Raw genomic sequence first — 16,746 nt, 5'->3', positions numbered from 1 at the left:
GTCACTAAGCAAATAAACATCCTAAACATTTGGAGTGAACCAACACCAATACAATAAGAGCGAAAACAAACATGAGGTACATATAGTGAGAGCATAAGTTGCATCCCAAAAAGGTCACAAACAAATGTGATAGCCATGATTTCTCTAGGGTATAACAAGATTAGTTATATCAACTTCATGACCATTGTTGCAGTTGGTTATTTAAGAGAAGTCCTTTGACATTTATTTTGAATGAGGAGGGTGAAGGGTTCAAACGGATATCAGGCAGAAGCTGTGGTTTTTTGAGTGAATTTCAAAGGTATTTTAAATGCTAATTTCTAACTATGCCTACAGAGGTAGGACAGGTGCAGAAAGAGGAAGAAAGGCACAGAAAGAAACCAGAGAAATGCAGAAAGAGAAAACAAAGTCCAGAAAGACAAAGAAAGGTGCAGAAAGAAGAAAGAAGTTCACAAAGAACCAACAGAGGAGCGAGATCTTGTTGCAAACTCATCCTGTGCCCCCAACTTTCTGCTGACGGGTACTGGTGGTAACTGACTGATTAACCAGGCCTAGAGGCAGTGCTATGCTAAAAGACACTTAGAATTCAGTGAAAACACCTACATACACTAGGGAACACTATGCATTGCGGTACCTCTGTGATTGGCATAACCTCCTCTGTAAGGCCCTAGTACATAATAGGACAGGGGGATTAAAACTAACTCTAAGTCAGAGGAGCAGAAAGATGCTTTTTTAAGTAGCAGTCACGTGTGCAGCGTGGTGGAGAAAGGGTGCTGGGCCTCCAACCAGAGCTCTGGAATTCTGCTGCAAAGGACCTAGAGGAGGTACCAGGAGGGATCTTGGCCCCCAAAGTCCCTCATGAGTAAATTGGACTTCATCTCTCATCCCATAGCCTACTAAGAGGTGCGTTTGCAGAGTGGTGGAGAAAGGGGGGGCATGTCCTCCAAAGACGTCTTAGCAATCCCACTGTGTGGGACTTACTGGAGGTAACACGAGTGGATGTTGGCCCCCAAAGACAACCTTGGGGGCCAACTACCCCTCTTATTACCTCCAGTAAGTCACGCACAGCAAGATTGCTAAGTTCTCATAGCAGGCCATGCCCCCTTTGCCCACCACTCTGCAAACGCACTCCTTGACGTGCTCTTGGATGGGGATTGAAGTCCCCTTCATTGCTGGGAGTCTTTTAGGGGCCAACTAGCCTACCTCTTACCTCCAGTACGCCTCACACAGTAGGATTGCTGAGAGGTGGACAAAGGCCATGCTTCCTTTCCCCACCACTCTGCAAACACAGCTCCTGGCGCATTCTAAGTTGGGGTATTAAGTCCCCTTCATTCCTTAGGGTCCCTGGGGGCTACTAGCCATCCTGTTACCTCCAGTAAGTGTCACACACCTGGATTGCTGAGAGTGGTCTGAGCCCATGCCCCCTTTTTATACCACTCTGCAAACACAGCTCCTGCCGCACTGCTGCTTTGGGAAGTCCACTTGTGTCCTGAGGACCTCAGGATACAAGAGGACCTTATCGCCCAACCAGGAGAGTACCAAGAGGCGCGTTTGTAGAGTGGTGTAAAAAGGGGCGTGGCATCGCATCACCTCTCTGCAAACCAGCTAGGTGGCGCTTACTGGAGATACCTGGTGGGCTGGTTGGCCCCAGGAACCCTCAGTATTCATGGGGACTTAATTTCCAAACTTACAATGTGCCAAGGGGCGCCTTTGCAGAGTTCTGCAGGAAGAGGATGGGGTCTCGGGCGTGATGCCAGCGTTAAAAAAAATAATAATTTTGAATTGAGGTTCCCCTTCTTTTACTATTTTTGGGGCCCTGGGACCCCATCCCCCAGGGCCTGACCCCTTAAAAAAAAAATGGGAAGGGGGCCGGGCAGCCCCCCTCCCAAGGCCAATATCGGCCCGGGAGCCCCAACCCCCGGGGCATGGCCTCCTTTTTAAAATGTATTTATTGGGAAGGGAGGCCACGTGTCCCGCCTCCCTAGGCCACGATTGGCCCCAGAAACACCATCCCCCGGGGCCATCCTGCCATTTTTAAATAAAATTAAATTGGAGGGGTGCAGAGTAGCCCCCTTCCCGGGCCACTTCTAGCCCGAGGGACCCCATTCCTCGGAGCCGGCCCTCAAGTTGGGGACCGTGGAGGGGGCCCCAATGACCCCACAGTCCCAGCCTGCTCCCCGCCTCCTGCGGGAGCCCGCATTGCTTTTGAGCGAGGGGAGCTGCTAGCATGCAGCTCCCCTTGCTCAAATGAAATCTTGCTTTGCTTCGTTGAAGTGAGAGCAGGTTTCCTGCTCTCACTTCAACAAAGCAAAGCAAAATTTGCTATGACAGGGCGGGAGCCGTGCTCCCGCCCTGCCAAACAGCAATGCCCCGGGCTATTGCAGGAGCCGGCCCTGGGGGGGGCAGTCCCCAGGGCCATCAAGGGCTCCAGGAGGGGGGCCGCGCGGGCCCCCTCCAATCATTTAACATAGCACCACGGAGGTGGTGGTCCCCGGGGCTTGGGGGGGGCGCGAGTTCCCCGAAAATAATTGAAGAAATCCCCGGGGAGGTGGTGGTCCCCGGGATTTGGGGGGGTCCGAGCTGACCAGAGCGGGCCATTAGTTTTGAAAGATTTGCGAAGATTCATCAAACGGCACCAAAGATATTGGCAAAAGAAAAAACGCTTTTTGAAAAAAAACAAGGTCCTAACTAGAACTACTTACTGTATATATATATATATCCAGCCACAAAGTTTGCCTGCTGTAGGAAGAGCCCAACACTTGGTATTCGTCTGCCAAAATGCTTTAATGAAGGAAATGATGTGGCCGAACAGCTCAGTCCAACATGAATTCAGCCCGACTCGTTTCGTGATTGTAATCACTTCTTCTGGGGCTCCTGGCTTGTTACTGACAGAAACAGCAGTTTGCGCGGCATCGCATAAGTGTAACTGTCCCCGCCCCAGTGGGCGCGGCCACTCCCAGTGGCCTGTGGTAATTGTAGTGCCATGCCGCCGTTCATCTCCAGTGAGTTGCAGTTCTGTCAGTCAATAATTGCTCACATGTAAAATCACAGTGGATTGTGGTACGGAGCTGCCACATAACACACCACTTGCTTGCTCCTTCAAAATAGGCACCCAATGTCCTTAGGTGAAAGCGCCGGGTGACGCCCCCACAGGACTGCCAATGGCAGCCGGGCTCTTTTCCCGCGGCTCAGGCAAATTGATATATATATATATATATATATATATATATATATATATACACATACATATACATAAAGATCGAATCTTCTGTCTGTTTTCTCATTTTTTCAACACTTCACTGTTAAGGTTGCATCCAATAATTTGTGCTATTTTAAAGTTCTCATGGTGTTTGAAGCATTTAGAATAAATATATAAATACGTAGTAATAAATATATAAATAATTGCTATAATGATCTAAAACCTCTTATTTTACGAAAACCGGAATTTTTGTTTTTCAAATAAGTACCATTAAGAGCAACCACAATATTCCAATAGCATGTAAATAAATATACATTGCTTTAAAACATTTGTTCTTTGAAGTGTAACTAGACTGCAGCTGAGCTAACCTCTGAAATATCACAGGTTAATCCTTGGCTAGATTTGTTAAAATAATATCGCCCGAGTGGGCTTAATGTCCATCTCCTCCTAAGTGTCACGTAAAGTGCTTCGTGCAAATGTGCAAAATTTTGCTTTAAATCCAAGGTTCTACTATCGTAAAAACCTATATGAAAAAATCATCAAAAAAAACATTTAAGAATGGAAAGTGCAAATAGGTGTTTTATATGTGTTAAAAAAGTACAAAATTAAATTTAAAACATGACATTTTAAATATTTTTAAAATGTTTGTATGTGTTAAAGTGCGCACTGGAACGGCCGTTGGTCCATGATCCTAATCCATGTAGGGATCATGTAGAGCGATGGGGCTTGGCGCTAAGGGTTCCTATAAATGGGTATAGAAATCCTCACTGCAGTTCATACCTTTCGGGGTCTTACTGTCCATGTTTAGGATGTAGCATGTTTCCATTCTCCTGAGCTTAGCCTCTCTATTGCCCCCCCCCTTCTGTCGACGGGGATTGAGTCTACCACCCAATAGCTGAAACCCTCCAGCTTACTGCCATGGCATTCCGAAAAATGCCGTGCCACCAGGTACGTCATATCACAATTAGTGATCGCCCTCATGTGCTGTAGTACTCGCTTGTGGACCTGCAACTCGGTACTTCCCACGTACCGCAGGCCACAGGAGCACTCCAGCACATAGATAGCGAACTCTGTTTTAAAATTGAGGTGTTGTGATACGATGATTGGCTTGGGGCAAAAGGGGCTTGTATAGGACAGGCGATTCACTCCAAACTTGCAGGCTTTGCATGAAGTGCAGCGATAGAAACCTTTTCTAGCCGTGAGCCATGAGCCAGATGATATCACCTCTGGACTACTGCTCACTATCATGTTGCTCATGGATTGAGATTTTCTGAACGGAATAGTGGGTCTTTTGGGAAGTTGGTCACCTATTACTGTGTCAGAGGCTACCAGTGACCAGTTCTTGCAGACAATCTGCCTTAGTTCTTTGTGTTGTTGATTAAAAGTCAGAATAAGGCGAGTTTCTTGATCTGATCCTTTCTCTGTTGTTTGTATGTCTGTAGTTATCACTGTCAAAGCTGCCCTCTGACTTATGGCACCTGATCTGGATATAGCCGTGTCCAAAATTCTCTCTTTGGCGAGAAATCTATCCCTGCATTCGTTGCGGGCTAGTATAAACTCTGATTTTGTGCTGCTGATTCTGCGAATGCGTAGCAATTATCCAAAGGGAATGCTGTTTATTAGATGTTGTGGGTGATGGCTGTGTGCATGGAGAATAGTGTTCCCTGCTGTCTCCTTTCTGTGTAGCTGCGTTTTTTAATTGCTTGTTCACAATAAACACCTCCACATTCAAAAATACAACAGAACTTCTACTCATTTGAGATGTAAATTCAAGATTCTAGTTGTTTACATTGATCTCTTCAATGAATCGATTAGCAGTACTCTCATCTCCTCTCCAGATGTTTATGTTTATGTCAGATAAAGAGCAGATCATCAATAAAACGATACCAACATACTAAATGTTTGTTCATGGTGTTAGTATATTGTGCCATGAGGACCTGCTTCTCCCAGTACCCCATATGCAAACAGGAATAACTGGGAGAAAAGCAGGCCCCCATGGCATCTCCCCTCTTTTGATGATATATCTGATTTTGAAAAAAGAAGAAATTATTTTCCAAACACATTGATATCATAGTTAACAACATTTTGTTGTGCGCAGCCATACCTATAGGTCTAATATTCAGAAAGTACTCTGTGGCCCTGATGCCGCCATCCTGATGGTGTATGCTAGTGTACAAGGAACTGACATCCAATGCAACCAACAAGAAATCGTTTTCCCATGCGATGCCAGACAATTTACGCAAAAAGTCACCTGTGTCCTGTACATACGATCTCAAAGATTTGACATGGTCCTGCAAAAAGAAGTCCACATATTTGGATACATTCTCTAAAGTGCTAACCCTGGCCTATATAATGGGCCGTCCCGGTGGTTTGAGAATATTTTTGTGGAGTTTTGGAATGAAGTACATTACTGGCAGGATAGGATAGTCCACCTTTAAATATTTAAATTCATCCTTTGTAATCAGTCCTGCTGATTTCCAAGCCAATAATTTTCCTCGACAGTCATTCCATGTACCCTTAACAATGGACATCGTACTTTTTTTTGTAACCGTCTCTGTTGTTCAAATGCATTAAGGCATCCTCCATGTATAAGGACCGTGGCCACAGGACCACGTTGCCCCCCTTGTCATATTGTCTTATAATGATGTTTTTATTTGCTCTCAATTTCTGAACCAGTTGAAAATATTTATTATCCTGTCCACTGTATTTCTATATACACACACACATACATTTTTGGGGGGCGGGATGATTTGTAAAGAATTGTAATTTTTTTTATTTAACAGAGGGTGAGATTTAGTGTCTTGCAATATTTATGAACTGAACTCTTTTGGCTCCTAACGGACTCCATAGAGCTATGACGTAGAGGCCAGAGCCAAATGCCATGAATGTTGGTTTCAAAGTTACACGTTGCAGAATAAAGGCTTGTAATACGAAGCTCCGTGTGCATCATGATTATTAGAGGGTTCCCCGGCTGGTAAGACGCTACAAAAAAGTGAACCAGTATGCAATTTATTTGGTAGTCTTAGAAATGCTGACAATAAATACTCAAGAGAACCTTATTCCAGAATTGTGTATTTGGGTTATTTGTGAAGCTTGCCTAAGAGGAATTGTAATTAGGGTTTGGCAAAGTTGCAGTAACTTAGCAACATTGCAAATATTTTGTAAAACAATGTCGGCTTCTTCAAACTTGAACCTTTTGAAGTTTAAATCAAACTGCGATCAAAAAGTGCCTTTCGAATCAGCTAAAAAAATGACCAAGAGCAAAAGCAGCAAACATTTACATTTTTTTTTGTTTGTGGTAAGGAGCACAATCTTTCCCCGCCACTAAAAGCTCCAAGGTGAGATTTCCGAGTTCAACTATTCCTGCAACCTGCCGGCTGTAGCAATGGGTGAAGTGAAACTATGTGAGCCTTGAGGAAATTCAGTGAATGTCATAGTTCTTCAGAAAGTAGAATAGTCCCTGAATTGGCCCGAATGGTCGGACGCAAGTACAGCTGTATCCACCACAACTTATAATGCTCCTTGAAAGGGATTGCCTTAGATGGAGCTGTGTGACTACATGAACATGTTTACTTAACCAGCACATTTTGCCAAACAAGTGAGCCCCACACTTCATGACTAGTACATGTCTGACACCAAAAGCATGTAGTGAGTGACACAGCGCGCCTGCAACCCTTGATTCCACTTTACTGTTTACTAATTCCATGCACATTTCAAGTTACAGTTGAACAGATTCCAGGACCAAAATAGGCTGTATCAAACTAGTCAAATCAGAAAAAGTACTAGTCAATGATTGGAGATCAACAGGAAAGAAATACAATCTAGTGGTAAATAGTAAAGAGAAAGGGAATGCTATGAAATTAGTAAAAAGCCACGCACTTTGGTTAGAAAACCTATAGTAGCAACAATAACAAGCACTTGCAATGCAATAGGACTCACATTTGCAAGAGTTTGAGCTATTGGCATTATAAATAAAAATGTTTTTTATTTATGTGTTGGTTTTTAAAAACATAAATAAAAGGCATTGTCATTTACAATGCCAATAGCTTGACCTGTCACAAATACAAGACCTACTGCATTGCAAATGCTTGCTTTTTTGTGCCATCTTGCCATTTGCGTATTACTGCTAAACACTGAGCAAGATGTTTATGAAGACTCATCTAGTTGTTAGGCCTCTGCCATCTTTATGTGGGCGATCTTATGTAACCAGAGTTCATCACCCAACAACTCGAAGAAGGAGATCGAAGACATTATAACAGGTATGCCCACATTTATTTTTGCATGAAAAATTACAAAATTAAGCAAGAAGCACGCACATGCAATGCTCGATCGAATTCACGTTTCTGTTTTCATTTACCCAGTTTACTACTTTTGAAAGTACTAAAGGCGACCAGTCACTTTATTATAAATGTTACCATCTAACCACAATTAAACCACAAGATATACCGAACACGGAAATAACTGTGTAGTCCACACTAATACCATGATACTACTAACCTGGCGTACGTTCACACAACCTTGTATGGCTAACCATCAGGATCTTTGTTGGGTTTGTGATTAGCGTCCCTTTACAAAGCACGCCATTGTCCCCAGCCTCCACCCGGTGAATAGCATTTGAGAGGGAAGGCTTGCTCGGAGCCACGCGTGCTCCATCTTGTGCCTCGCACCTTATTGTTGTGGAATCCGCATGGAGGGGAGGCTGTGAGGCAGCACTGGCTGCCCTGGATAGAGCAGGATCCTAGTGTGTGCGCAGAAGAAAAGCCTAATAAAAGCAAGGAGCAGGACTCTATTCTTAAATTGTCCCACACTGCAAAAATAAATATATTTTCTTTGTTAAATTAACCCACATTTTAAAAAGAAGACTCACGGCCTCCATTGCAAGCCATACATTTTAAAATGAAAACATGCTAGTGCCATTACTGTTGTGCCTCGTTGTGAGAAAAAAAATATAATGTTTAAAAAATAGAGTAAAAAAAGAGAAAGTCGCGTGGCCACCATTGCCAAAGCTCTATAAAAACAAATCAAAGCTACTGTGTACATGCCAGCTGTGGGATGGGAGGGGAGGATAGGGCGCGTCTCTCAACAATAGCCAGAAGAAAGTCATTAAAAAAATAGAGCTCAAAGACTGTAATTACAACATACAAAGAAACAACACATGTAAAAGGTCCAGTTCTTTTGGGAGGTAACAACAGAAGACAGGGAAGTACTAAGGAGGGACTAATAAGTCTGTTAACAAATCAAAAGTCAACATTTACAAAAGACAGTAATAGCAGCCCATCAAAAAGATGGGCGGAGAGCAAGCGCAGCTTCAAGTCCATACCTCAATACAGCATGTCTTGAAGAACAGCGCTACGAATGCCTAGGCGAGACCTAAAAAAGAACATTCCTACAAATGCCTTTTTTCTTCGGTAAAAGCATGCTTCCGTAAGCCAGAAAAACATTTCACTGGTAAGCAGGAGACATACTGACACCGGCATGCATGGATCAACAAAGGAACAAACAGCTAACTATATGTCTCTTGAGCATGCAAGGCAATATAGCTCCTGTTACTACTCAGAAATGTGGCAGGGTAATTCAAACAATAGTGAATTTCATACTTCTGCAGCAAGCATACAATAAATTAAAATACACCTACCTTCCCTGATTGCTGTAAATGGAGTACCTTCCTCTTCTTGTAGTCTGATCACCTTCAGTGCTACTAGCTTCCCATTGACCCTGAATGAAAGGGATAAGTCATATAAACCAGCTGTAAAACAGTTTCCTGACTGAACTTCACAATTTTATATCAACCATAATAAATCATATTGATTTAAAGTTCTGCAGTCGGGGTACCCCATCACAACTGTGACGGATATGCCGTGTGCTGTATTGCAAGTACATTATCTCCAATGGTACTTGTAAAACAGTGGGCATCAAAGTTGTGATGGAGTAACCCATTCAAAAAACTCTAAATCAGCCCTAAATCAGCACACATTGCGGCAGCAGGCACACTACACATACACACACTGTTTGTGGTGTAGTAAATTCTTATTTAAGTATTGGAGGGACGTTATTGTACATCCAAGTTCAAGTTTAGGGAATAGTAGCTCAAAGAAATCACCTTATTAATTTGGGCCTTTGACATTCCTTGAGATTCCTCACTTTTTTATGGTGCAAATGTTATGTTTCTGGAAGTGCGGATCTATAGAAGCAAGGAAGTGTGCATGTAATCAAAGCACGTTGTCAATCATTCACATATGAATAACATTGTGGGCTGCTAATATGTGTTCACTAACCATCAGGAAAGCAATGTTCCTTGGGCTCAAACACTGTCCACATTGACACAATCATCCACCCCACACTGGCATTTCTATAATCATGCCAGCTAAACCATAATCTGATTTAGGGTCAGAGCTACTTCAAAATATGATGTTTCAACTGGAACACATATTAGCACTTTGGTTAATACTGGTTTCTCTGGGTTAATAGTTCTCTTTCAGAGAAATGACAAATTCTGATTGAAAATAAATCAATTCATCACTTTGTCCAAGGTGAGAACTCGGTTCTACATAATAGTCAGACCATTGTTTCACGCACTGGTGTTTGTTGTCAGTACATATTTATATCAGTATGCTTTCCTGAAAGGCAGGAAAGGTGAGGTAAAACTCATATTTGTATTAGTAATAAGATTACTTCTTAAAATACCTTAACATTTCTAAAGGACTCTATGGTCAGCTAACTAGGATTTTCTTAGCAAACCAATCTGTAAGAAAAGATGCACTGGGAACATATATTTGTGGCATGGGCTCAGGATTGTGTTATTTTCCCAATCATAACACAGAGTCAAAGAGGATCTAGTGATAAATAGAAAAGTTCTATAACACAACTGATGTTCCTGAAGATGAATGGCCAAGAAAAAGGCACAGTTTTTCCTCATACTCAACTTATACCAGAGGTATGGGTAACTATGAGTGGGGGTAATCCAGGTTATTACAAGTGGGACCCTAATGGCCCTCTTAAAAAGGAGAATTTTCCAAGGGAATTAGTGAAAATAATGTCCTGCCTCAATGGAGCTAGTAGCTCCTGTGTCTTGCCCTATCGACATTATGAGGCCAATCGCAATGATGGCCTTAGTGGCCTTCTGTCTATTAAGAAAAGTAAGAACTCGGTGTCAACAAATGGTTTCCTACAAAGTAGAAGATGTAAATGGATGCAACCGCTCAATGCAAATATCCATCGAGGTTATTTGGCACTTCATATATTCACATATTTTCAGGTTTGATTTCTCTATTGGTAAAAACAACAAAAAGCATAACGAGTCATACGTTGCTCTTTAACACAAACGTTCGTCTCAAACCTATTCACTAGAAGGCCTACTATTAAGTCCAATGAGCAGTGGAGGTCCTTGTCACTTTCTTTGTTAGGGAGGTGGACAACATCTATAGGTCTTTTCCGACTGCACCTATCAACTTGCAGGAGGCACTGTGTTGTCAAAAGGCCAATACCTTGGATGCCTTTCTGTCGATCCCTGCAGACCAGCTGCAAGCATTGTGCAGTAAAATTAAGTCAGGATCCCCTACAGACCCTCTCAAACCAGACCAATATAGGAAAGTGCTTCCTGTGATCATATCTTCTTTAGGTCAGGTGATAAACAAGTCCCTCGCCACTGCACCCGTGCTTAGGGCACGGAAACAGGCCAAGGTGATACCCCTGCTCGAAAAACCCTCTCTGGACCCGGCTAGACCGGAAAACTACCACCCTATTTCCCTGCTCCCTTGGGCGGCAAGATCACGGAGGAATATGTCAACTCCCTCCTGTCGGACTTCCTGACCATGAACAAAACCACGCTTGACCCCTCCCAGAACGGCATTCAACCAGGTAACAGCACAGAGTCTGCTCTCCTGACTGTGACAGAACATCTCTGGTCAGCACTGGAAGTTGGGTGAACGCCAGCACTGATTCTATTGGATCTCAGTGCTGCGTTTGACATGGTGTTCCATGACATTATTCTACGACGTCTGGAGGAGGCTGGAATTGTTGGTCAGCCTTGGAGTAGCTTACCTTGTTCCAGGGTGAGAGGTCGTTTGTGGTGACAGTCCACCCGTATACCTCGGGCGAACACCCCATCAAACAAGGGGTACTACAGGGTTCCTCCCTCAGCCCCCTGTTATTTAATCTTAAAGTCCAACCCCTGGCTTCAGTAGCTAAGAGCAGAGGACTGACAATGGTACATAGTTGGTGGTGGCGCCCTCGAACGACGCCGACCGGGATGCCCTTAAGTTCCAGGGCAATCTAGCGGCAGTTGCCGAGTGGATGACCACCAACTGTTTCCAGCTGAATGCCAGCATGTAGGAAGTATTGCTGGTGGGGAAGGACCATGGTCAGTGGAGTGAACTCTGGCAGCCTGCAAGCCTTGGTAGCGCCCCCTCCTAAGCAGGTTGTGAAATATCGGAGGATGTAGATGGACTCGTCCCTTAGCTTTCAAATTCAAACCAAAAAGGTAGCAGGGACCTGCTTCGGGCTATTGCGGGGGCTCAGCCCCCTATTGGGTTTCTTTGATGCACCCACACGACAGGTCATCCTTAAGGCATCAACAATGTCAAGATTGGACTGCGCCTGCTCTCTGAATCTGGGGTCCAATAAGGCTGAAATTCGAAGGCTACTAAGGGCACAGAATGCGGCAGCAAGAACCCTTCTCGGTTTGCGGAGGGTCTGCCCGGTGTCAGACGCCATTTGTCGACTTCACTGGTTGCCTATGGCCAGGCAAATTGAATTCAAGGCTCTCTGCATCACTTTCAAAGCCTTGAAATTTACCACTCCTAGTATCCTGGCCATCCTGCTTTAGCCATATGTTCCTGCACGACGTCTCCGCTCCCTAGGGCAACACATGGTGGTGGTTCTCCGGACAAGGAGAGTCTGTGCTGGAGGCCGCTCTTTTTGCAGTAGGGCGGCTCTCCTCTGGAACTCAGTACCCGCTCACATCCGTGGCCTTAACAACTACCTGGAATTCATGAAGGCCATTAACCCCTTCCAAGCTGATGACGAGCTGGGCTCGTCATGGTGTAGCCTCCTCGTACACTGATGACGAGCCCAGCTCGTCATAAAACAATGTGAAATAGCAATTCCCAGCACAGGAGGGGAATTGCCTTAGCAGCCATGGAGTTAACACTCACCTTTTTCCTGCACCGTAGTCCTACTATCTGCTCCATCCAAACGGGTCAGTTGCTCTGCTGCCAGCGCTGGGACGCCCCTTTGCTGGGGCAGCTGTTCCGCTTTACAAGTTGTGGTAACATAACATAGCATACCTTCTGGAACATCCTGAATTATCAGCGCAGCTGCTCAAATCATTCGGCCTGCTTTTTGCAAAGTACAGACTAGAAAAAGCTGTCAGTGCAGGCTATGAATGGCTTTCTGCAGAATATTGGCAATTTTGTGTTCTAGCTTGGCAGTGCAAATGTTGGTAGACAATTATGTGAGAACACCAAGACCGGGGCTTTGGCTCCACCCACATTTAGTGAACCAGGGGTACAAGTTTTGATTCAACAGAAGGTGTGTGCTTTAACACAAAAAGTTTAGGCTCTCCACACAGCTGTAATCATTCTGTTTTTTTATCCAGCTGCCTGAGGCTGAACTTTCAAGGACACAAAGGCTATTAAATTGTCTTAGATAACTAAATATTTAATGGTACAGATGGTACAGAATGCGGCTGCCTGTCTTATTCTGAAGATTCCCAAGCGCCTGTCAGTCAGGGATGGGATTCATTCCCTCCACTGGCTTCCCGTGAGGAAACAAATCTGCTTTAAGGCCCTAAGCATGGCAAATAAGGCCATTCATAGTAAGGACGCGTCATACCTGAAGTACTTTTTTCAATGGTATTTGACTGGCTGACGTGCAAGGTACCTGTTACTGACATGATTCTGGTGTCCCCTCAAGATGCTCATCAAATCCATGACACATAGATAAGAAATTGTGCTGCTTCTTTGCTACTCCTGACTCTGCCCTGGTAGGACTCGCTGTCCCAGGGGACACTGGGCTTCACTCCTGACCACCCTCACCTGCTGACAGAGCGAGGCGCCCGCCATCGTGCTACAAAGCACTGCCTCATCCCCCACAGAGCGGTCTGCTTCTTTGCTGCTCCTGACTCTGCCCTGGTGGGACCGGCACACCTGATGGCACACCTGGCTTCACTCCTGACCACCCTCACCTGCTGACAGGGGGAGGCACCCGCAGTCATGCTACAAAGAGCTGCCCCAACCCCTGCAGCGCTGGGTTGGGCCACCCCTCTTTGGCCTGGGGCATTTTGGTTCTACTCAATGTTGTTTGACATCAAGGTACTGTACCCCATCATTGAACAACTTAGTGGGGGCTGAACTGCACCCAGTTATAGAGACTGTTCTGCATTAATTTGCTGACTGGTTTTAAAGATTGTTCTTTTCTAAATTGTTACCTTGGGACACTCTTATGCCACTACGATAATCAGTGACATGAAGTCTATGAATTTATGATTGGAGGTATTATTGTACTCATTGGTAACTTTTTTTCGGGGCTCATGGGTTCTTGCTGTAATTCAGTACTAAGTGGGCCCATGTTTAAGAGGAGAACTTATCATTAAAGAGCATTAAATCCCTTTTACGATAGTGCTGCCTCCTTTGAAACCTTTTTTTGCTGAGAATGGGCAAACGCAAGGCTGTGGAGGGTGGTCATAGGGTTCCCAAAAGGAAGAAAGTGCAAGTGTCTGTGAGAGAAAATGAGGTAATGGATAGGATAGATAAGTTGTTAATGGAATGCACCGATCTGGTTAATCCAAACCTGCATCCCCAATGCAATGCCGAGCCCAATTAAAAATGATGAAGCATCTGCTAAACAGGAAATATTTAAAAAAGGCTAACCCCAAATCCCAGCCTTGTCCTAGCCAGGTACCACAAAATGATTTGTGTGGTTCTCAATCCAGTTTCATTCAGTCAAATTCATTATCTATAGAATCGACTATTGAGTGCAGCAATCGGGTTTTTCCCCTCCTTATTGAGGATGCTGCTGCACCAGATGAGAACACAAAAGTAGTTGTCCAAAGCACTAATTGTTGGACTTTTGTACTATTAAAAAATGTGATGCATAATATGATGTGTAATTGGGGATTCAAGGGACCAAATTAAAACACTTCAGAGGACGGTTGAGAGCCTTGAAGGGAAAAAACTAATCAATCAGATGTCTACCCCCGTTGGGGCTCGGGAGGGGTTTACAGTAAATAAAAGGATGCCCAATAATTTATGTACCAGTTTAAATGCCCCCCCCCCCGGTTTTGATAAATATTATATATTTACAGCCAGTTGTAGTTCGGGAAAAGGTGTGTTCGACTGCCAGGAAAGGTTGGTCCCAACACTCTCACTCTTGGTCGAGTCCACTCGAATGGGAACCCTTGCTTTATGACTGCATCCAGAGTTCCACTAAAACAAGGAAATGTTGGCCAAGAGGGAAAGTTCAAAACTGTATTTACACCCGGGACAATGTGAGGGATCAGCCAGTCATGATATTCTTTGATAATGTTCACAAGCTAGCTACTGGGGTCAGAGAAGATTTGGATTCCTTGATTAACAAGGTAATTTATTGGTTTAGAACAACCAGACAATGCTATGCACTAATCAGGAGTGATATCATAGGAGTAAAAAGGTTGTGCACCACTGGTCAGTGCTATGATAAATTACATGTTTCATTTGCTAGTAGTGAGTTGGTGGAAGGTCTTATGGCAGTTGAAGCTCGTTGCATTTCTAATGCAAAAACAAAGATCCAAATAATGTTTCGGGATCCCATTATACCAAGTGACTTACAGCTCCCACAGGTTAAGACTGGGAAGGAGGCAGTCAACAGTGGGTTAAATACCCCCTCGTACTCACTGCAGCCTCAGTCAAGTTTGTTGCTAGTACCCAAGTGGAGGAAGTGCAATCCCACTCGCTAATAGTCCAATCACCAACGAGTGCACTCCAGCTGGGTAGGGAGACTCAGATATGTAATACAGAGGATAGATTGAGGGATCAGATTTCGTCTTTAGCAAGTATGCCCCTACTCACAAGCAGCAGGGGTAGCATCATAGGGGAACCAGACTTTCCATCTTTAAATGGGTCTTCTCCACCTCTAGACCCTCATATTAAAATCTTATTATGGAATGCAGCAGGATTGACCAAGCTACTGGAGGAGGATGATTGGGGTGAATATATTGAAGAATTCGATATTTGTCTCTTACAAGAGACATGGTGTTTTGCCCCTGCCCACAAAAGTGGGTATACAACTTTTTGTGTTGCTGCTAGCCAATCCACAAGGGGGTTGTGCATATGGATCAAGACCTCACCCTGTTGCAGAATATCCCCGGTGCCCGTTGCTTCCAATGATATACTAACAGTTAGATTGGCATTTCGGTCTGGGCTGATATTAAGAATGTAGAATGGTTATAATAGAGTGGCGAACAGCTGTAAGGAGATAAAGGTAACTAGTGTCTTGGAGCAAGCTCTGATGGACAGCCCAGATAAAGATGGGGTTTTAGTGGTCAGGGTTCTGAATGCCACCTTTGAACTCATGGCTGTTCCTTTACTTGGCCTAACGCAGGAACAGTACAGCCAATGGGGTATTCCCTCTTTAGATCTTCCTACAGTTAGGTGGACGACAAAGGCGGTCCAAATTTTGGCCATGACTTTAAACTTTGATCTGAGGGCAACCAATGGCAGATGTCAAGCAGACATACAAGGTAAAGTGGCCTTTAATAGGGTAGGTCACAGTAGTAGATTTGACTATTTTTTGGCAGATCTAAAACTTTGCCAGCCTATTGTGGACATGGATATAATTGAGCACCCGGATAGTGACCACAATGCTCTTTTTATGTTGTTCCCCGAGCCCAGATATAATATCGAAGTAAAGATACGGGTGCCCTCTCACACATTAACACTTCCAAGACAAACAGGTGGGACTGGGTGATGAAAAATCCTGAGGTATTAGAAGTGATCAAGAATAGCAGCATTACTACACATGAGTCTCTATCCAAGCACTCGATTGCCTCTAGAATCAAGAAGTTTGCTACTTCGCATGAAAAGTTAATTGCCCTTACCAGAGATAAATTGGGCAAACACAGGCGTAGGGGGATTACATCAACAAACATGTAAATTGGTAGAATAGTGAATGTAGGGAAGCCAAATGTGAGCTCATTACAGCTGTTAAAACTAAAATCCAGCCATTTATAGATAAGAAAAGAAACCTATCCAATCAAGCGATAAACAGAGCCAACAGAGAATAGGAGAGTTCCATATAGGCCGACCTGCATAAAGTGCTTTGTAATAAAGATAACAAGGCATTTTGGAAGACAGTGTTTGGCTGTCTTAATGGTCGCAAGCAAACCCTCGATTTTTGTATCCAGGCTACAGGTTGTGTGGCTCACTTCGAACAGGTTTATTCCCACAGAGGTGGTAATGACAAGAATGGTGCAGAAGGTACCCATACCAGCTATATTACTAAGAATGTTGATTTGACAATTTCGCTTAGTGAGACATTAACAGCTATAAATTCCTGTAATGTCTGCCGTGTCGCTG

At 44.1% G+C, this 16,746-nt stretch overlaps 1 protein-coding gene across 4 annotated transcripts in view; it reads right to left on the bottom strand.

Moving 5' to 3' along the window:
* Window positions 1-16,746, bottom strand: part of CDK14 (cyclin dependent kinase 14) — a 2,039,605-nt gene that overhangs the window by 1,392,073 nt on the left and 630,786 nt on the right. For all 4 annotated transcript variants that reach the window (XM_086941837.1, XM_086941840.1, XM_086941838.1 and 1 more), the window contains one exon: window positions 8,832-8,911. In XM_086941837.1, coding sequence (XP_086797963.1) covers window positions 8,832-8,911 — 80 coding nt within the window. The remainder of the gene's footprint in view (window positions 1-8,831; window positions 8,912-16,746) is intronic.

This window comes from Lissotriton vulgaris, chromosome 10 (assembly GCF_964263255.1).
Source record: "Lissotriton vulgaris chromosome 10, aLisVul1.2, whole genome shotgun sequence".
In the NCBI taxonomy this organism is placed as follows: domain Eukaryota; kingdom Metazoa; phylum Chordata; class Amphibia; order Caudata; family Salamandridae; genus Lissotriton; species Lissotriton vulgaris.
The sequence above is the reverse complement of the archived record's forward strand: the minus strand, read 5'-3'. Positions and strand labels throughout refer to the sequence as shown.